This window comes from Pyrgilauda ruficollis, unplaced genomic scaffold (genome assembly GCF_017590135.1).
Source record: "Pyrgilauda ruficollis isolate IOZ18807 unplaced genomic scaffold, ASM1759013v1 scaffold1, whole genome shotgun sequence".
Classification (NCBI taxonomy): domain Eukaryota; kingdom Metazoa; phylum Chordata; class Aves; order Passeriformes; family Passeridae; genus Pyrgilauda; species Pyrgilauda ruficollis.
In genome coordinates, this window is record NW_024508100.1 from 10,943,017 (window position 1) to 10,960,785 (window position 17,769).

At 39.8% G+C, this 17,769-nt stretch overlaps 2 protein-coding genes across 2 annotated transcripts; one reads left to right on the top strand and one right to left on the bottom strand.

The window, feature by feature from the left end:
• Positions 1–232: 232 nt before the first annotated feature.
• Positions 233–9,542, bottom strand: QDPR (quinoid dihydropteridine reductase). The gene is made up of 7 exons (XM_041459205.1): positions 9,409–9,542; positions 9,197–9,289; positions 7,664–7,760; positions 6,765–6,905; positions 4,321–4,429; positions 2,950–3,033; positions 233–1,109 (listed from the first exon to the last, which is right to left on the bottom strand). Exons 1-7 carry the CDS (start codon positions 9,490–9,492, stop codon positions 1,001–1,003), a joined length of 717 nt encoding a protein of 238 aa, XP_041315139.1. The 5' UTR covers positions 9,493–9,542; the 3' UTR covers positions 233–1,000.
• Positions 9,543–10,447: 905 nt separating this feature from the next.
• CLRN2 (clarin 2) lies at positions 10,448–15,677 on the top strand. The gene is made up of 3 exons (XM_041479735.1): positions 10,448–10,723; positions 14,829–15,008; positions 15,412–15,677. The coding sequence occupies exons 1-3, from the start codon at positions 10,471–10,473 to the stop codon at positions 15,675–15,677; spliced, it is 699 nt and encodes a 232-aa protein (XP_041335669.1). The 5' UTR covers positions 10,448–10,470.
• Positions 15,678–17,769: the final 2,092 nt, after the last annotated feature.

Genomic DNA, 17,769 nt, shown 5'->3' on the forward strand with positions numbered 1-17,769 from the left:
TGTATTTCCATGTAACATGGCTGGATTTAAGAAAACATTTGCCTCAGCTGAAGGCCTGCCTCTATGCCTGGTTAGTACACCTTCAGCACACACAGAAATGTATTTTATGTACCATCAGAATTAAATAAGTAAAAAAATTAAGTCCTTTACCACAACTGAGCTGTATGTTCAATTAAACCAATTAAAACATTATCAAGATATTGGGATTACAGTAATGGAGACAGCCAGTACATAAAACAATATATATTTATTTAGCACAAAAAGTTCCATTTTTCAAGTGTGTGTATGCTTTTTCTACTACTTTACGGCACTTTGCTTTTTCAAAAAAGTCAAGAACAATCATGACTAAGAGAAAGACATACTATTCATTTGACAGAATGACTTTTATCCTACAACTGTAGGCCTGAGAGCAGCTTATGAAGTGTAAGGCAAAGTAGGAATTCCTTCTCAAGTGAGTAATCTCTATTCAGTTTCATTAACTCAAGTGGAACGTTCACAAGAAAAGTGTTACACAACTAGGACATGATACATGACTGTGGTGCTGCCTATGGCTACAACCAACATAATATGCAGGGGTGGGATTACATTCTCAGACAGGAAAAGACAGAAAATTGAAAGATCCACGGTAAATTGCCAGAAACACTTACTGACAGAGAAAGAAAATCCAACCATTATGTATGCAATCACATGACACAGTTATGCACAATTCCCACTTCACAGAAAGCAGGTAAATTGCCATATAATGCTCAGAATTAGGACATCTACAGACTTTAGATGCTTTAAAGCCTGCAACTTTCATTTAGAGACAAGTTGGTATTATTATTTGGTAAACAAATGCTGATAGCTCACAACTGACAGCACGAAAATATTACTTGAAATCTGGTTCCATTAATGGAATAACTACAAACACTGGATACAGAAGACCATTCAAATTATACTGATGGACAGATTTTCCACAGCTCCTCCTTTGCTGAAGTTTCATCACTTCAAGTGACTGACATCAAAGATGTGCTGCTGAAACTAGTTCAGTCTTCCCACCTGTAGTTATCACCTGGATTAGACTGCCAGAGCTTGGTCGATCCTTTCCTGTTATCCAGTCATAAAAGATTCTGTTTTAAAATAAATAAATGGATAAAATAGGGTGAGGGAAAACAAAAAAATTACAACTACTATCAGGTACACCGACAGGAAGAATACAATACAAGCCCATTATTTTTCCTTCTGCTCTCACTAGTGATTTCTATGTGATGTGCTCAATGGATTCAGATCCTCAGAACTGTGCAGAGGGCCCAGAGAAATCCAAGGGGCATTACAGCACACAGGATTTCCAAAATATCTCAAAAGAAAAGGCCAAGAGCTTAAAATGCCAGAGTCACTAGGTTTTTTTCCCGCTTTAAAGAATTTAGAAAAGGGAAAAGTAGAGCTACTTTAGTTGCCTTTATAGCATATATATAAAAGAAATACAGTCTTATGATTAGAATAGAGTTGCTAAACCCATTACTCTGCTACTGGCCATTATAACATTATGATATTTAACTGTGAAAGTGGTCTCAGTGGGAGGGAAAAAAGCCTTAAGACATCCAAAGTAGTGCTGAGTAAGAGGGACACCTTCTAGGTAGCAGACCAGCAAACTCCTTATCAAAATACAACATAATCTCCTTCCTCAAAATAGACTAGAGAGAGTGAAGTGTATTTTGCAGGTCCTTCAGCCTTTCCAATAGTGCACACATAGCAACTGTCATGTTGGAACATCCCACAATCCAACAAACGCTTCCAGGGCACAAAATCCAAGTGCCATATGGGAAAGGATTTCCTGCATTGTTCCCAAGATGCAAATGTTGCCAACAGATGCTGATGTTGCTCAGTGAGATTTCCAGTTTTCAGAGTACTGGGGTTAAACTTTAGGGAATTAGCAAAAAAAAATAAACCAATCAACTGAATTCTCCTGTAAGGATAAATTACTTAAAAGTTCAACTTAAAAAATGAATTTGCAAGACTGCAACATCTAGCTAAGCTGCCCCTGGAGCACAATAAATTAGGCATCTTTTCCTGAATGTTTTCAGGCCAGCTAAATTCAATTGATGAGGCCTGTTTTAAAGACATCAGACAACTGCAGAGGCTTAAACTAAACAGATGCAACTAAACTCATTTCCATCTCTGGCATTCACCTTAAAAAAATCTACAAAAAAGGAAATCTGATGTCAGAACTAAACTAGTCTCTAAACAATGAGAAGTAGGTAAATTCAATTCCACTGTCAGTTCTAAACTATTTTAAAATGTGAGTTCACCCTCAACAGAAACTCTGCTACTCCCCATCACATGGCAGAAGGCAATACTCATGCTGCACCTTCTCTAACTCTGAGGAATGAGAACAGTAAGGCAGATAATCTCAGCCTGGCATTACATAAGCTACAGCTGAGGCTTCAGCATTTTGCAGCATCATTCAGGACAAGTTTTTGTGGATAGTACAAAAAAAAAAAAAAAAACTGCACTAAATTCTTCTGAAAAAGAGCAAAAATGTTGCCAGTTGAGAGAACTGAACTAACATGCCACAAACTGGGCAGTAAAATGTGTTTAGAAGAAAAAGAATCCCACCCAAGTTGACATGCTTATTTGCAGTTTATATTTAAGCCAGGTGTCTCCTGCACCTGCTGTCTGCAATTTAATTTGTCTACAGGCTTTAGGAAATTCTCCAGCTTCCAGCTGCTTAAGGCTATCTTCCTTGCTGGAATAACTCATGTAGAGAAGCTGAAGTTGATGGCGTCAGGCTAATTTTCTCCAGTTAGGAAGCCTGTGCAATTAAACCCAAGATGATTTAGAAAGATACCCAATAAGATGGAGGAAAAAAATCCACCCAAATCCAAGACAGCTGTTTAAAAAGAACAGGCACTGAGATGCAGCAGTGAGAGGGACAGTGAGCAACTGTTTAGTTATCTCACAGATACTCACTCTGCAATGAATTCTAAGGGTGTCCAGGAGCTGAAATCTGCATCAGGCATTGATTTCCTGTTTGCTGGTGTATCTAAGGTAACCCTGTGATTAAAAAAGATAAGCAAGCATTTCATTTATATATCATGTTTCTGATGAGCATGCTTCAATTCACTGCTATAATATGTCCTTGACTTTTACACCATGTGATATGGATTTCCTTTGCATCCTCCCCTGTGTTAACTGTATATAGTCATTAGTTTCAATGTACGTCCAAGGCTCCAGCTAAGAACCCCCCTGGCTAGCTGAGGAACTGCCTATTGGAGCCATCACTCAGCTTGCAGCTCCCTTCCCACCTCTCTCATGCAGATTGGGAATGGCAGCAATAAGCCTGTTCACATGTACTGCCCAGCACACATGCACTACATCCATACTTTTGGGAGACCAAATGCATAAATATAGGGAGTTTTGACTTTGACAATACATATTTACACTACATACAATGACATGCAAGGGTTAACTTTCCAGAACGCCCTCACTGAAACGCTGTTGACAATCCAAGGTGTATTTATCCTCTCAAAAATTCATTTAAGAGCAGATTTTTGCATGAGAACTACACAAGAGCACCATGCACAAAAATCCAGTGATCTTGGTGTGTGCCTGCCTATAAAGCTCTGTAGAAGGTGGTTATCAGTTATCCAAACACATTTAATGCCATTCCTGCCTGACCGGAAGAAGTGTCTTACATTTTGGGTCCTGAACTAGATATGGACCTGGTATTTTAAAAAAAGTACTTTTTTGCAACAGAATTGATAAAATTAAACACAGTGAAGATCTACTAGGCCGTCTACTTTTTACTAGCTTTCCTGACAAAAAATGAAGGCAGGTAAATACAAGCTAATTTTTTTTTTGGTTTACAGGTCCTCAAAGTAACCTAATTTTACCAGTCAAGCATAGGCATGCAGCACCTTATGAAGAAGCATCTTTCATCAAGTGAAAACTTGTCAAGTAGTCCTTTGCCTTACTATTATCACAGAGATAAATCTAAAACATCACTGAACAGTTTATCTCATTTTTACAGTTCTGTCTAATATTGAAATAAAGAAATCACACATTAATGCATGGCGCTAGTTAAACTGGTTAAAAGTAAATCAAATTTTAATCCTAACATTCATTACTGTTTTGCAAAGGCAAAGAAAAGAACGTAGTCATTTTTAGGTGGCTTGTGTAACTCTTTGTTCATCCAGTCAAGATGCATCCTTTCCTGTTAGTAGGTCTGAGAGGCTGTTTGTGTGCTGTGAATAGGACACTGCAAACATATCTGTGTGGCTCTAGGTTGCAGCAGTAATTAAATTAAACAATGCAGGCAGAGACCGCTAAGCAACCACTTACGGTAAAATGGCAACTGCAGCAGAACCAGATGGCAGCCCAGAGCTGGCACCAGCCAGACTCTGACAAAGCTGATGCACTGCTCCTTTGGCCATGCCATAGGCAATCATCCCTAAAGATTAAAAACAGGCAAATGAGAGAACAATCACAACAGCCCTCAACATCAGCAGTAACATGACAGAAACTAAAGACTGTTTGATGAATATTAGGACCACTTACCACAGCCAGAAAAGAATCAGACTTTTAAAACATATTAAAGCATACATATTAACAGAAAAAATGCTAATATGAATAAAAAGGCTTTAGCAGACATCTGGAAACTACCACAGAAGTCAGTTAACTTAGCACTACAGAAATAAGCAGCTTACCAAGTCAAGCATGTTTAGTCAACGTATCCAAATGCACCCTGAAGTATGTGACCTACAGGGCTAAGTTTACAAATTTAACAGAAGAATAAGATGCTCATACACTTTAATAAGGCACTCTTCTATTAATTTTTATCATATAACTAAGATATTTGTGAGTTTGGACCCAAATAGACACAGTTCACTTCCCTCTCAAATCTGGAATTCACTTAGTCAGCATCCCAGGTCTGACAGACCCTGTGGAGAAAGCCACAAAAAAACCCAAAAAACCCATGGTAGAAAATTAATAAATAATGTGCAGGGAAAGAAATCTTTTTCCTAAAAACTGCTGCAAGAGCAGCATGAACCAGAGCATAAGGCACACTGCTCAGGAACAAGATCTGGACAATCAGAGTGCTAGAGGTCTCAGATGTCTCAAGTCATGCTTCTTCTGTCAAGAAGTCCAGACACAAAGTACCTAAGAAAACAGGTCTACTACAACTGAATGTCTTCCTTCCTACACATCCATACAGCTATTCAGCCCCTTTCCAATGCTCCTAAAGCAGTATTTTGAACATAATAGAAATACTTCTACAATGTAATTGAAGGTATTATATAACATCCATTTTTATTAGGAGGAATCATGGACAGCACTAGCTAACTTATTTTATTGTTAATAAAAATATTCACATCTGTATCATAGTCCTCTCTCATCTTGCCTAAACCAAACATTCTAATTCTTCTTTGAAATCTTTTCATGCCTGATACATTTCTCAAACATCAAACTGCTTCTGTCACTGTTCACATAATTTTCAGTGTTCTTCAGTTTGCATTATGTGAGGCAAGATTTTCTCATAGAAGAAGAAAAATCTCATTAACAGCAAACAAGAAAAAGATTCTTTCTTCCAGAACAGCCAGTCATAACAAGGCTAATAAGGCATATTTGCAAAAGTTGAGTAACAACTCTTTCCCAATTCTTCCTGATGTTAATAAGTTGCATGTGTTTGCCCAAAGCACTGCCGTGACTTTTAGAAAAATCCAGACCAGCTGAAACCAGCTAGTTCAGAACACAAAGGCTCATCACTTTGATTCCCGTGTTGTGGTCTCAACCTCCCAAGACCACCCAAACAAAAACCATGAAAATCTGCCAGAATTCACTTATTTTCATTTGTGTATAGTCAGTCAGCAGTTCACTGTAAATTATTCATCTGCTTATTCTCAAAAATAAACCTTTTATCTTTGACTATAACAGACAGAAAAACAAACTATAAAAACAAAAGATTAATCATTAACTAGAAAATATATCGAATATTTTTGCCTGAACAGTTTTAGGCAAAGCTTTCAGGAACATTCATAAATTGTATATGTTTTAAAATCTTAGTATCTGTGTCTTAAAAATATTGTTGAAATGGCACTAGTAAAAGCTTGGGAAATAGGAGATTTGTCTCAAACTTTCCTTTTGCTGCCTGTGGGCTTGTGTGTCAGTGCCTTTTTTTTTTTTTTTTTAATTTTAAATTGCTCCCAGATTTCTTCCTCCACGTAGACCAACATGGTTGAGGGGCAAGATTAAAAATGCAATAAAGTTCCTATTAAATAGCTAGCTGATGACAAAGCCAACAGTCAACAAGCTTATCTATGTTTGAAGCAAAGATAGACTGGAATCAGAACATGAACAGGACAAGCATGGTTATCAGAATCAGCTGAGTCATCACCAACAGAAAGATTGGTCAATTAAGGACTCTGTCTTTCAGAAGACAAATAGGAAATTTAACTTTGTCTAAGCATTGTACTTCTATTGCTGTGTGCTTCTAGTCCTCATTATCTTCCAAACTTTCTGTATCATATACTAGCCAAGTACATTTCACCAATGCATGTCAAATACCATTTAAATACTGATTCTACATGCTTGTACCACAGCTTCAAGAGATTCAATATTGCTACCTGTAAAATCACATTTTCCTTACACATTTCAGCAGTAGGATCCCATTTGTGCTAGATGACAAGAAACTGGGGGTGAAGCTTTGCCTCACAAACAAGAATGATCAGATAAACAACTGTCTCTAACTGCTGGTGTCCCTGCAGCTGTCGTGCACAGCATTTTACCTGGGGTTCCAGATAAGGCAGCTTGAGCTCCTGTCAGAGTCAAGAGGCCACCTTCTTTCAGATGTTTTGTGGCAAGGTGGCTGGAAATAGTCGATGTCCAAACACTCTGCTTCCACATCAGATCACAGTTTTTGTATAAAGCTGATTAGGAAGAGAATTAGTGAAATTAGCCAAAGGAAGACAACAAACTCTGATTTCCTCACTGTTACACAGAGTCCAACAGCACTATGAAAACATGCTTTCTACAATTTCCTACTCATTTATGTCTTTTGTATCTCCTTTCTCTTTGAGCCTGTAACAGCCAAACCAGAAGGAGGAAGAAAGGGACACATTTCACCAGAATTACTCCATACAGAAAACAAGGCTATTTTTCTTCTTTTGTCTCTACAGTTGTGGGTACAAATTTCATTATGAATATTACATGTTTAAAAGCCTCTTTTTAATCTATAGGGTTGTTTTTTTTTTTCTGTAGCATGATTAGGCAGTGGCCTCCAATATTGTATTGCACAGTAACAGCTCAGAGAGCTGCAGGAAGCAACTGAGGTTTTATGCATAAAGCAACGACTTAGGAAACAACATCAATGTGTGTTTTGTACCTTGCCTGACACAGGTAATCTCAGCAAAAATCAGCTCACAGATAACAATGCTAAGCTGCTTCAGAAAGCACATCAAAACTTTCTGATAAAAATTAGTGCATCAACAAACATTACTGAAGAAACTAAGTGCTGTGCAAATTTAACAGAAAGCAAAAATTCAGAGAAGCCCTAGGAAGCACTGTGACTGAGCTATTTTGTACTTCTATGCCTTTGTCCTCTTCTGGACTCTGGAAGAAGGATTTTTAATTACTTCTCTCAGACATCATTCAGGTTTTCACCAGCACATCTGTACCAAAGGCTTACACTTGGCTTTGGCACTGCCTCCAGCCCATCCTCCTGCTACACACAGGATTGCATCCACCTTTTCTTCACCAAGAAGTTTTCCAACTTCTGCTGTCACCTTCAACACAGAGAACAAGAACATACTGAAAACACTGGACTGATAAGGTGAAGAGGTAAATACCATGAATGCCTTAAAGCTACGTTTTCCTGCTTATGTATTTGAATATCACAGGGCACAACAATTTAAATAGCTATAGAAAATTAATATTTATGATTCATGAACTCAAAACAACTGTGTTGAAAAATAACTATACGTGAAAGTCAGAAGAATGAAAGCCATAGAGTGTGTGGTGTCACTGGAAATAAGTGATCATCAGGGCTGAAACACCTGACCCTTACCTCTATTGTTAACAAAAATTATTATTGACTTGCTTTTGACAGGTTCTTTTCAAAGTATGGTGTTGTTTAAGATGGGAAATGAAACTCCAGGTCTGACCAAGACTACTGGTGCCACTTTTGATGACAGTGCAAGAAAAACAACTAAAGATTACCTTCTTATTGCTTCTGTCTGGACTGCAACCATCAGTTTGAGTCTGGCCACTAAATTTGAGCTTGCATACTTTTAGATATCTTTAATTTGTTCTCTTTGAAATATAAGACCTCTCAGCTGGTAACAAATTTTCTCTGTCAAAGCAAATAGTAAACGATACATCTCTCAACCAGAGAAGAACCAATAGCTTCACAAAACCATATTGCAGATTGTATTGTAAACTCTGTGTTACTCCTCCAAAGCTTTAGGAGTTATGTACATATAAAAAACCCATCCTGGCTAGATATTCAGTATATCAGTAACAGAAATTGGTTCAAAACTTAAAATGCAAAAAATGAACCCTATCTACCGAGAATAAAGCAAAATACTTTTTTAGGCTGACTTAGATTTTCCCACATCCACGTTTGTGGAAACAAGTGCATTCCCCTAGGGATCCCTGGGGGCTTAGGCTCATGTCCTTTGAGCACGCCATCTACTTACACACAACACATTTTTAAGTTAGGGTATTTGAAATAAGTGCTGCATTTTAAGATGCCCTTATCCATCTTCATTACAACTCACCTGGTTCAGTCTGTGACTTTTAAAAGTAAAGACAAAAACAAAGCAAAACTGCCTTGTGTGCTGAGCATCCAATATCCCGGATCAAGCTCTTTCTGCGTATTCAGTTAAAAGGAATTACAACAAAATAAACAGAAGGGACGAGCAGAACCCGAAGGACCCTGAGGTTCGCGGTACGGCCGCACGACCGCCACCGACCGCGCTGCTGCTTCCTGCGTGGAGCCGGACCCATCCTGCAGCCGCCTTGCTCACCGCGGGCAGCAGCGAGAGAGATGCACAAACCCGCGGGGAGGCTGCGTGCACCGCCCGGCCGAGGGGATGCGCACACCCGGGGGAGGCTCCGTGCATCGCCCAGCCGAAAGGATGCGCACTAGGGGAAGGTTGGCTGGTGCACCGCTCCGCCGCCTCACCCGGCACCGGCCGCCCCGCGCCCGCCGCCGACCCACCTGTTCGGCCTGCTCGGGGAAGGAGTCGGTCGCTCTCACCACCACGTTGGCGCTGGCGTCCGCGTTCTCCGCCAGGTCGATGCTGGCCACCCACTGCCGCGGCGAGAGGAACGGCGCGTTAGCGGCCCGCGCCCCGCAGCGCGCGGCCCGGCCGGGCACGGCCGCTTCCCCGCGGGGCTCCCCGCCTCACCACCTCCCGGCCCGGCGCTTACCCAGTTCTTGGACTTGAAGTACCGCACGCACTGGGAGCCCAGCGCCCCTCTGCCCCCGTACACCAGCACCCTGCGTGCCGCCATGCCCGCCGCTGCTCTCCCCGGCGCGGATGGGCCGCCCCACGGGGCGGGCGAGGGGCGGCAGCTCCGGCCGTGGGTGGTGCGAGGGGCGGGGCGGGGCGGGGCTGGGCAGGGGGAGGTAAGGGAGGAGAAATCCCAATGCGTGGGCCCGCCACGGCAGGGGCCTTGTTACTAGTGCCCAGGGCTGCTGCTACTGTTAGTTAGTTAATTAATTAATTAATAAGTGGTTCTGAAGGTCCTGCCAGGGCTCGGGTAGCAGTAACCGTAGAAGGGCGGACAATTACGGCCGGTTTTCTTTAGCGCTCATGGATCGCACCTGTCGCTTGAGTTCCCCTCATGAGTGCCCCGATCTACGGCACGGCTGGCCAGGCCACCCCGGCTGCCAGGGGCTTCGTGCGGCCCGCTGGAATTCAGAAGAGTGCAGAGCCATCGTTTCTGTCCCTCAGATAGCCCTGCCTGCAGTGACATTTAGAGGCTGGGTGCGAGCAGGCGCCGGGAAGCTCAGCACGGCTCAGGCGACTGCAGAATCCTTCAGCTAAATTGTGCTGTTTTGATGCTTTGTCCCTCGCACATAGATATTTACCCACTTTTAAAAATAATCCAATAAACTGGATTCTTCTTCAAATTTTCTTCACACGAGGCTGTAGTAAGAAACTTGATGTCATTTGAGCAGGACAATTAAACCCCTGAGGAAATATTAGACAGGCCATAGAGATAGGATTACTTGCTGCAAAGAAACATCACCACATTACAATATAATGAAGCCCTTACTTGCAACCATTTCAGGATGTTGTTGCAGCAAAATGTATTTTTTGCCTTGATTTTTAACCACACAGACTAATTGCTGGACCTTCAAATTACAGAGAGAAGTATCTTGAAATGCCTGGTATTCAGCTGTGGATTTTGGAGTGTGATGAAAAATGAGAAATACGTCTGACTCCTGCAGAGAGGGCTTGGAGATGATCCCTTGAAAGCACTAGGATGCCTGGCTGCTTTAAAAAGACATTATTTGCTTTGGCTTCTCTAATAAGTTTTGTGTCTTTTATCTTGATTGTTGTTGCAATGGGGATTCCAAAGTGGATGACTGGAAAGATCCTTTGCAAAACAGGGGCTGATTTAGTCAATGCCACAGATCCAGAGCTGGTCAAGTTCATTGGAGAAATTTACTACGGACTCTTTCGAGGCGGCAAAATACGCCAATGTGGCTTGGGCGGGCGGCGTTCCAAATTCACAAGTAAGTATAATTTTGGTTGAATGTTTAGTCTAGTATTAGTTCAAATTTAACATTCTATTCTTTTTGTTTACAGAACTTGTAGAATGTAAATTTGTATTATTAAATAAATATGTAGTCTTTATGGTTTGATGTTTGGAGTGTGAATATAAAATTTCTATCATTTCATGAATACCTTTTGCTACAGTTATATTCTGTAATCCTAGAATCAAGCTGGGGAAAAAATCCCTAGGGAGAGATGGAGAGTTTCCTTTTAGCCTTGTGAAGGGGGTGAAAGTCATTTGGAGATAACCCTGTAAATTATACTTTCCCCTTGACTGACTTTTTCCTATGCCACTCCTCTGCCTCTGTCCTTGCCTTCTCTGTTGAACTCTTCTGAGGTTTTTTCCCTTTAAGAAGCAGAGATTTATTTAGAGGGACACATTTCTGTGTTTTTCTGGCTGTCCTAATGCAAATGTCTACCATAGCACATATTGCTAATTTTATTAACATGTTGAAGAAATTCTTACCTTCTTTTCTATTAAGTTAGGAGACAAAAAATTGCTGAACTTCTAACAAATGTAGAAACTCTTCTAAACATACTCCTTTTAACATAAAAGATGTTCTTGAGGTCTTGAAAGCACTGAGCTGTACTCTGGATGATTTCCAAATTTCACTCATCCTGTTCTGTAGTGAAAATGGTAATTTGCATTGAAGATTTTTACTTCAGTGTACAGATTTACTGAACCAATACAAGTTGAAGCTGTTGCAGTCTCACCCTCTCCCTGGCCCACGGCAATACTGTCCTGTCCCATCCTTTGCAATGGCTCTGGTAGTTGAGGTGAGGTATTTCAGAAGTTAAAATGGCCAAATATTTAGCCTACAAAAATAAATACTTGTTTTGCCATAGGATCGTGTCTGACTACACAACTACACAAGCACTATTATAAAAATTTGAAGGCAAGCGTGACTGTGGGACTTCAGAGGGAATGTAGAAAAGAACCAGAGCAACCTCAACTTAGATCAGCATGACCTGTTGTTAAACTGGGTGAATTTGCACTGGTAACCAAATTATTGCTCAAGCTCTGACTGCAACTTCACCACATGGACATAGCAGTCACGCTCATCCAGCCCCACTTATTTCACCCCATCCCAGCAGAGAGAATGAGAAAAACTCTGTACAACTTTTTGGACTAGTTAATGAACTTTCTGATTTTTTACTGTGCAACCTGAGAGGAAGGCATAATGTTCCACAGTCACTTTGGAGTACATCGATATGCAATTGCAGGACATGAGCTGGCACTCCTTAGACAAACAGAGCTCTCACTGAAGCTAGTAATAATTCTCTGTTAGAATTATTATTCTCTGTAATAATAATAATTATTATTATTATTCTCTGTAAAACATTAAGTGCGATAGGCACAAATATGCATTTTGGTCAACAAGTGTTCCAGAGATTTTCCCTTTTAAATATTTTAATAACTCTACCGAGATTGATATTTTTACAATACTGGTTTCAAACAACAATACACAAAGCAAATACTTTTGCACAATGGTAAGCAGGACTGGGGGTTCTGAGTTTGACTTGACTTTTTTTTTGTTTGAATGTCCCCCTTAATCTCCAAGCATTTACTGGGGTGCAAGAACTGTAAGACTTTTCATAAGGAATGAGATAATATAAATTGATTTCACTGGCACCACAGATGAAGACAAAGCTAACACATCATATGGTACAGTATTGGAGTACCTCTGACACTTCAGAATTTCAAATTGCAATAATTTACTGTTATTGGTACATCCCCTTTCACTCTGTTAACATTCACTAGAGTAGACTTTAGCTGGGACAGTGACCCCATTGCCATAACAGGTGTCTACTTGCTCTTTTGTACTCCTCAAGATGTATCACCTGGCCTCCAGCTGCAGCTTCTGGAAGTGTCCCATCCAAGTGCAGTACGTTAGACCCACAGGGTTGTTAGGATGGTCCTAAGGCACCTAAGCTGGCATAAGATGCTTCTGTTTTGACAATTGAGTCAAGCTCCGAGAACAAGCTGGGGAAGCCACGTGTTTTGTCTGTGCATAGCAAATGCTGCTGGATTGTTTCAGGAGTCTCCATGGCAGTATCCTTCTCATGGATTCTTATTTCTGTGTACTAAGCTAGACTTACTGGGCATGTCACAGGGACTTGGCTGCAAGACTCAGAAAAGAGGCCAAATAATGCTTCCAACTACCCTAAAATCTCTGATGGTTTGTAAGGAGGCTTAATTCCATCTGATTTGTTGTTGCACTGCCAGTTATTTTCATCAGAAAGCAACCTAGTTTTTTGATTCTCATTTCTCATATATACTTCTGATCCTCATTACTCCCCTCATTTCTTGTTGTCAGTGTCTTCTGCAACTCTTCTGTGCACCAGGCTCAACTACAACTCCAGAAGGAGCTACTGAAAGGGTAGATCTGTTGAATCACATCATTTTTGTATGGGATTTGTACATATAAATTTTTTCTACATGATCTACTATAATTCTGTCCTGTCATGATCAAATTATTTACCTGAAGTTCATGGTGACATCTACCACCTGTTGCTGCCTACTTTTTAGGTGGCTTGTTTGGACTTTGGGTTTTTTTGTCAGTTATGCAGCACAGGTAGGAATTTATTTATTTGTTTATAACGTAGTGTATAACTATAACTGTAGTAATTAGGCAGCGCGTTTTTCAGAACACATATGAGTGTGCAGTGCTGTGCAAGCTGAAGATCTGCTCTTGATCACCTTGTGTGGTGAATGCTTTGTGGGGTGCTCTTGGGCAAGTGGAGAGATGAGAATCTTGACTTCATGTTTTAGAAGGCTGTTTATTATATTATGATATATTATATATTAATATACTACATTAAAACTATACTAAAAGAATAGAGAGAAAAGGATTCATCAGAAGGCTAGAAAGAACAGGAAAGGAATGCATAACAAAGGCTCCTGATTCCCCGAGAGTCCGAGCCAGCTGCATCTGTGATTGGCCATTAATTAGAAACAACCAACATGCACCAATCACAGATGCCCCTGTTGCATTCCACAGCAGCAGATAGTTATTGTTTACATTTCTTTCCTGAGGCTCCTCAGCTCCTCAGGAGAAAATCCTGGCAAAAGTATTTTTCAGAAAATATCATAGTAACAACCTTGTATTTTAGGGTTCCTCTCAATCAGCTTCTCTCTTTCCTGTCAGTCAACATCACCTACAATTCCCTGCTCAGATTTCTTCCGATTCTAGAGGGCTGCAGGATAAACTAAACACTCAGGTGTACATACCCTGCTGCTGGCCAATCTGGCCCTCCAACAACAGAACTGTGTTTGTGAAGACAGAACCAAGAAAATTGCTGTTCTCAAGAGACGAGTGTCAGGCTGCTGAGGGAGAGCTTGTGCCTGTAGCAAACCATGGCAGCGCTTCACCTAAAGCCCACCTGACTGCAATATTTTACAAACTTCCTCCATCTGTGGCTAAAACACTGCCAGAAGCCCAGAAAAGCATAAAAGGGCCATGAACACTAGATGAGAAACAAAGAAAGGAATCTTAAAGGGCAAACCTGTGGGATTAGGACGTATGAAATCAGGGCAGATCTCACTGGAGCCAGCAGTAAAGAGAGTAAAGAAAAAAAAGAAGAATAACATGAGAAAATAAACACAGAAAAGGTGATACTATTTTAGGCAGCAAGGGAACAAGGAAATGGAGACTATCAGACTTCAAATGGATGAGATTAAAAGCATGAGACAGGAATGAGAAGTTCAAGCCAGGAGTTTGGTACGGAGAACAGAGGTGAAAAAGAGACAAGAAAGTATGCAGCAGACACTACAGCACCAGAGATAAAGACATTAATACTACTAGATAAATAAGCAGGACTTCAGCCTGAATCCTTATTTACAGATCCTCTGTAGAGGATTATTCCTGTAGAAGAATATCCCTGGTTTGATGCACTGAAAAATAAAGCATCAGGAACTGAGAAGTATGCAACTAGCTAAATTCCACATCTCCATAAAAAGTCTTCCTTAAATATAAGTTGAATTTGAATCACCAGCACAGTGTGATGTTTACCATCATCAAGAAAACCAATACACTGAATAGATGATTTCTTTTTTCTTGACAGTTTTCCCACACATGGTGAAAAAGTTGAATACAGGCCTCCATGTGATGATCATAATGTTCCTCTGTGTGGCCATTTTCTTTTCTCTGGTCAGTTTTGGATTCTGCATTCTTAACGCAATAAAAGTTCCTTACCGGGCTATTAACGGTCCAGCAGGAGCATGCCTTTGGAACTTCCTTGCAGGTAAGGTAATTTTCCAGTGGTTTTTTGTAGTCATATTCATAGAAAATGATACAAGTTCCTTTCTTCCTTACTAAATACCTCTGTGATTTAAATACTTGTGAATACAATGAAGTTGGCAGTGAATTCACACCTATCAAAACAGAACTTCCAGGTGATGTCTTGGCTTATTGTGTCTAGTTAACATTTAACAGGAGCTATGCCCTGAGGCTTTATGTCATGGATAAAAGTGTGTTTGCCCACACAATAAAGCCTGAGCATTTTTAAGGTGTTTAAGCCATGCCTTTGTCTATCCCCACTCTGTATAGTGCTCAGTGATGTATTCAGTAAGTCTTTTGAAGCATGACCAAAAGATCTGTCTTGTTTTGATTTGATAATGGTGAATACTTATTTCATTTTGTTGCAGGTGGATTTGTAGTACTTGGAGTCACCAGCTTCATGGCTGCTGTGAAACTTCATAACCTCACAGAAAGGATTGCCAATTTTCGGGAAAATGTCTTTCGGTTCATTATCTTAGAAGAACGCTTTGAAGACTGTTTTTGGATTTGTGTGGCAAGTGCCACAGCACATGCAGTGAATTTGCTGCTAATAGCCATTAGTGGGATTCATTTCCCTAAAATTAAGACTAAAACAGAAGAAGTGAATGTTACAGCAGAAGATATAATGTACTAACAAATCTACACAAAACTATTTTGGTCAAGTGAACTGTTGTTCACAGGACAACAGGAACAGCTTCTTGGCTCTTCAGCCTTTGTTTTGGAGAGATGATTTATGTACAAACGTGAGCAAACATGTCAGTCTACAATACCAGCAACTAACATGTCTGTAAAAAGAACCCAAAAAACAAATGCTATAAATATCATTATTCTCAAAACAGACTGATATCTGCAGTGAGTATATGCTGTTTCAGTTTTTATAAAATTTGCACTTTGGGGTATTTTAGAAAGCAAAGGTGAAATATGTTATCAAACCAAATGTCTTCTTTATTTAGAAAGACAACATGTTTATCACAGATCTTTGAAACGATAACATTGTTTCAAAAGAGAAAGAATGTATATTTGGCATTTACTTTCACAGAATTATCTAGAGCATATTAAGAAGGACATATATCTTTGATGATGTTATACAGCATTGAAAAAGAGAACTTAACTGTGATGCTAAAGTTAAGGGAAAGCAAAGGCTAAATGTGTGTGTATGAAATGTTTTTAAAACAGAAATTATCCAATACAACAAGGCAAAGAAGTGAGAAATGTAAATTATATGGAATGCTATTAGTCCGTGAAGAAAAAATTATTAGCTGCTAGATGACTGTTTTATTGCAGCTTCTGGAACTAAACAGCTTAAGGGTAATAGTGCTTTTAGATAACCTGGAAAATAATAATCTGACAGATTAATTTTCTTCATTACTGTGTTTATTGTTAAGTCTATCTGAAATCAAGTAAAAGTGATGTATGATGAAACAGTATTGAAATGGATAGAACTGGCTAAATGGATGGAAAAGTTACTTTCTTAGGAAGGACCATAATTTTGACAAGGATTCAACCAGTTCATGGGTCCCAAGGAGCAAATATTTTTGAGAAAAGGATATGGAATATACCATTAGGAATGGACACAGTGGCCTCTACCATCTCTGGGTTTGGCTCTACAAGGTTAGCAGGATTATGAGTGAAACAGAAATTTGTGAGGGTGCCTTTGCAATAGGCCCTACTAACCTATCTTCTTCAAGACACCATCAGCCACTTTTGTTTTTCAGGAGCACTAAAATTATTTAAAAAAATTTAAAGATAGATGGAAAATTATGATGAGTCTAGAGAACTGTTACAATTTTAGTATAAAGGAGACTCAATAAAGCATAAAAAGTTCCTATTTTATTCCACCCTCTTGCTTCATTGGTCTTGGTGCTTTCACTCAGACTGTGCCCTGGGCCACAATTCCAGACAGATGGTGCAATAGCCTGTACATGGATAGGCAGCAAACAAACCCAGGCTACGAAGGTGTCTTAGGTGGTAACAACACAGTACTGCCCTGAAAACTGTCCACAGGGGCCTCTGTGGTACCACCACCTTCCCCTCCCAGAAAATTCTGAGTGGCTTTGAGATAGAAAAACTTGAAGTGCGGCATAATTACACAAGTAGAAAATGTAATACTTGTAATTTGTAATTGTTCTATGAACATGTATAATTTAGACAGAGTTACTGTACAGAAAGAATTATATTGTGGCATGTAACTTAGCTTTTACTAAATATAATTCTCTTCAGGAGGTGAGAAGGAAGCAGATTCTTAAATCCTCCATATCAAGTGATTGCTGTGAAAATGCTTTTCAGTAGTATTAATATGCATGTATTGCAACACATTTTCATACTGGTAGTGAACTGCTTGATGGCCCCCAAATTTCAAACCACTCCAAAAATATCACTGAATAAGAAAGGACTACAAAACTGCTTATTGTCCAAGAGCCTTGCCAAAATAAATGAAGCTGAAAGTGAATGACCACTTTGATTCTTTAAATAATATTGTAGTTCAATGTTAAAAAATTGTAATTTTACAAGATAAATCCAATTGGATGCAATTTTCCTCAGTCATTGTTTCTGAGTGCTGCTGACCTTAATAAAACATGTTATTTGTCTCTGCACCACTTCATGGAAAAAGCTGTGAGTTGGGAAGTGCAATGGTCTCCTACTAGAGAACAGGCACAACTCCTTCTGCATCATGTTCTGCTTATCTAACAGTATAACTCCACTTAAAGATGTATGGAAAAGCAAAC

Excerpts from the sequence above, each read along its gene's own strand:
- CLRN2 (XM_041479735.1), top strand. The coding sequence starts at position 10,471 with ATGCCTGGCTGCTTTAAAAAGACATTATTTGCTTTGGCTTCTCTAATA. Across the intron at positions 10,724-14,828 it reads GCGGCGTTCCAAATTCACAA|TTTTCCCACACATGGTGAAA; the intron begins GTAAGTATAATT and ends TTTTCTTGACAG. Across the intron at positions 15,009-15,411 it reads CCTTTGGAACTTCCTTGCAG|GTGGATTTGTAGTACTTGGA; the intron begins GTAAGGTAATTT and ends ATTTTGTTGCAG.
- QDPR (XM_041459205.1), bottom strand. The coding sequence starts at position 9,492 with ATGGCGGCACGCAGGGTGCTGGTGTACGGGGGCAGAGGGGCGCTGGGC. Across the intron at positions 6,906-7,663 it reads AGGCAGTGCCAAAGCCAAGT|CTTTATACAAAAACTGTGAT; the intron begins GTAAGCCTTTGG and ends CTTCCTAATCAG. Across the intron at positions 4,430-6,764 it reads TGCCTTATCTGGAACCCCAG|GGATGATTGCCTATGGCATG; the intron begins GTAAAATGCTGT and ends TTTAATCTTTAG.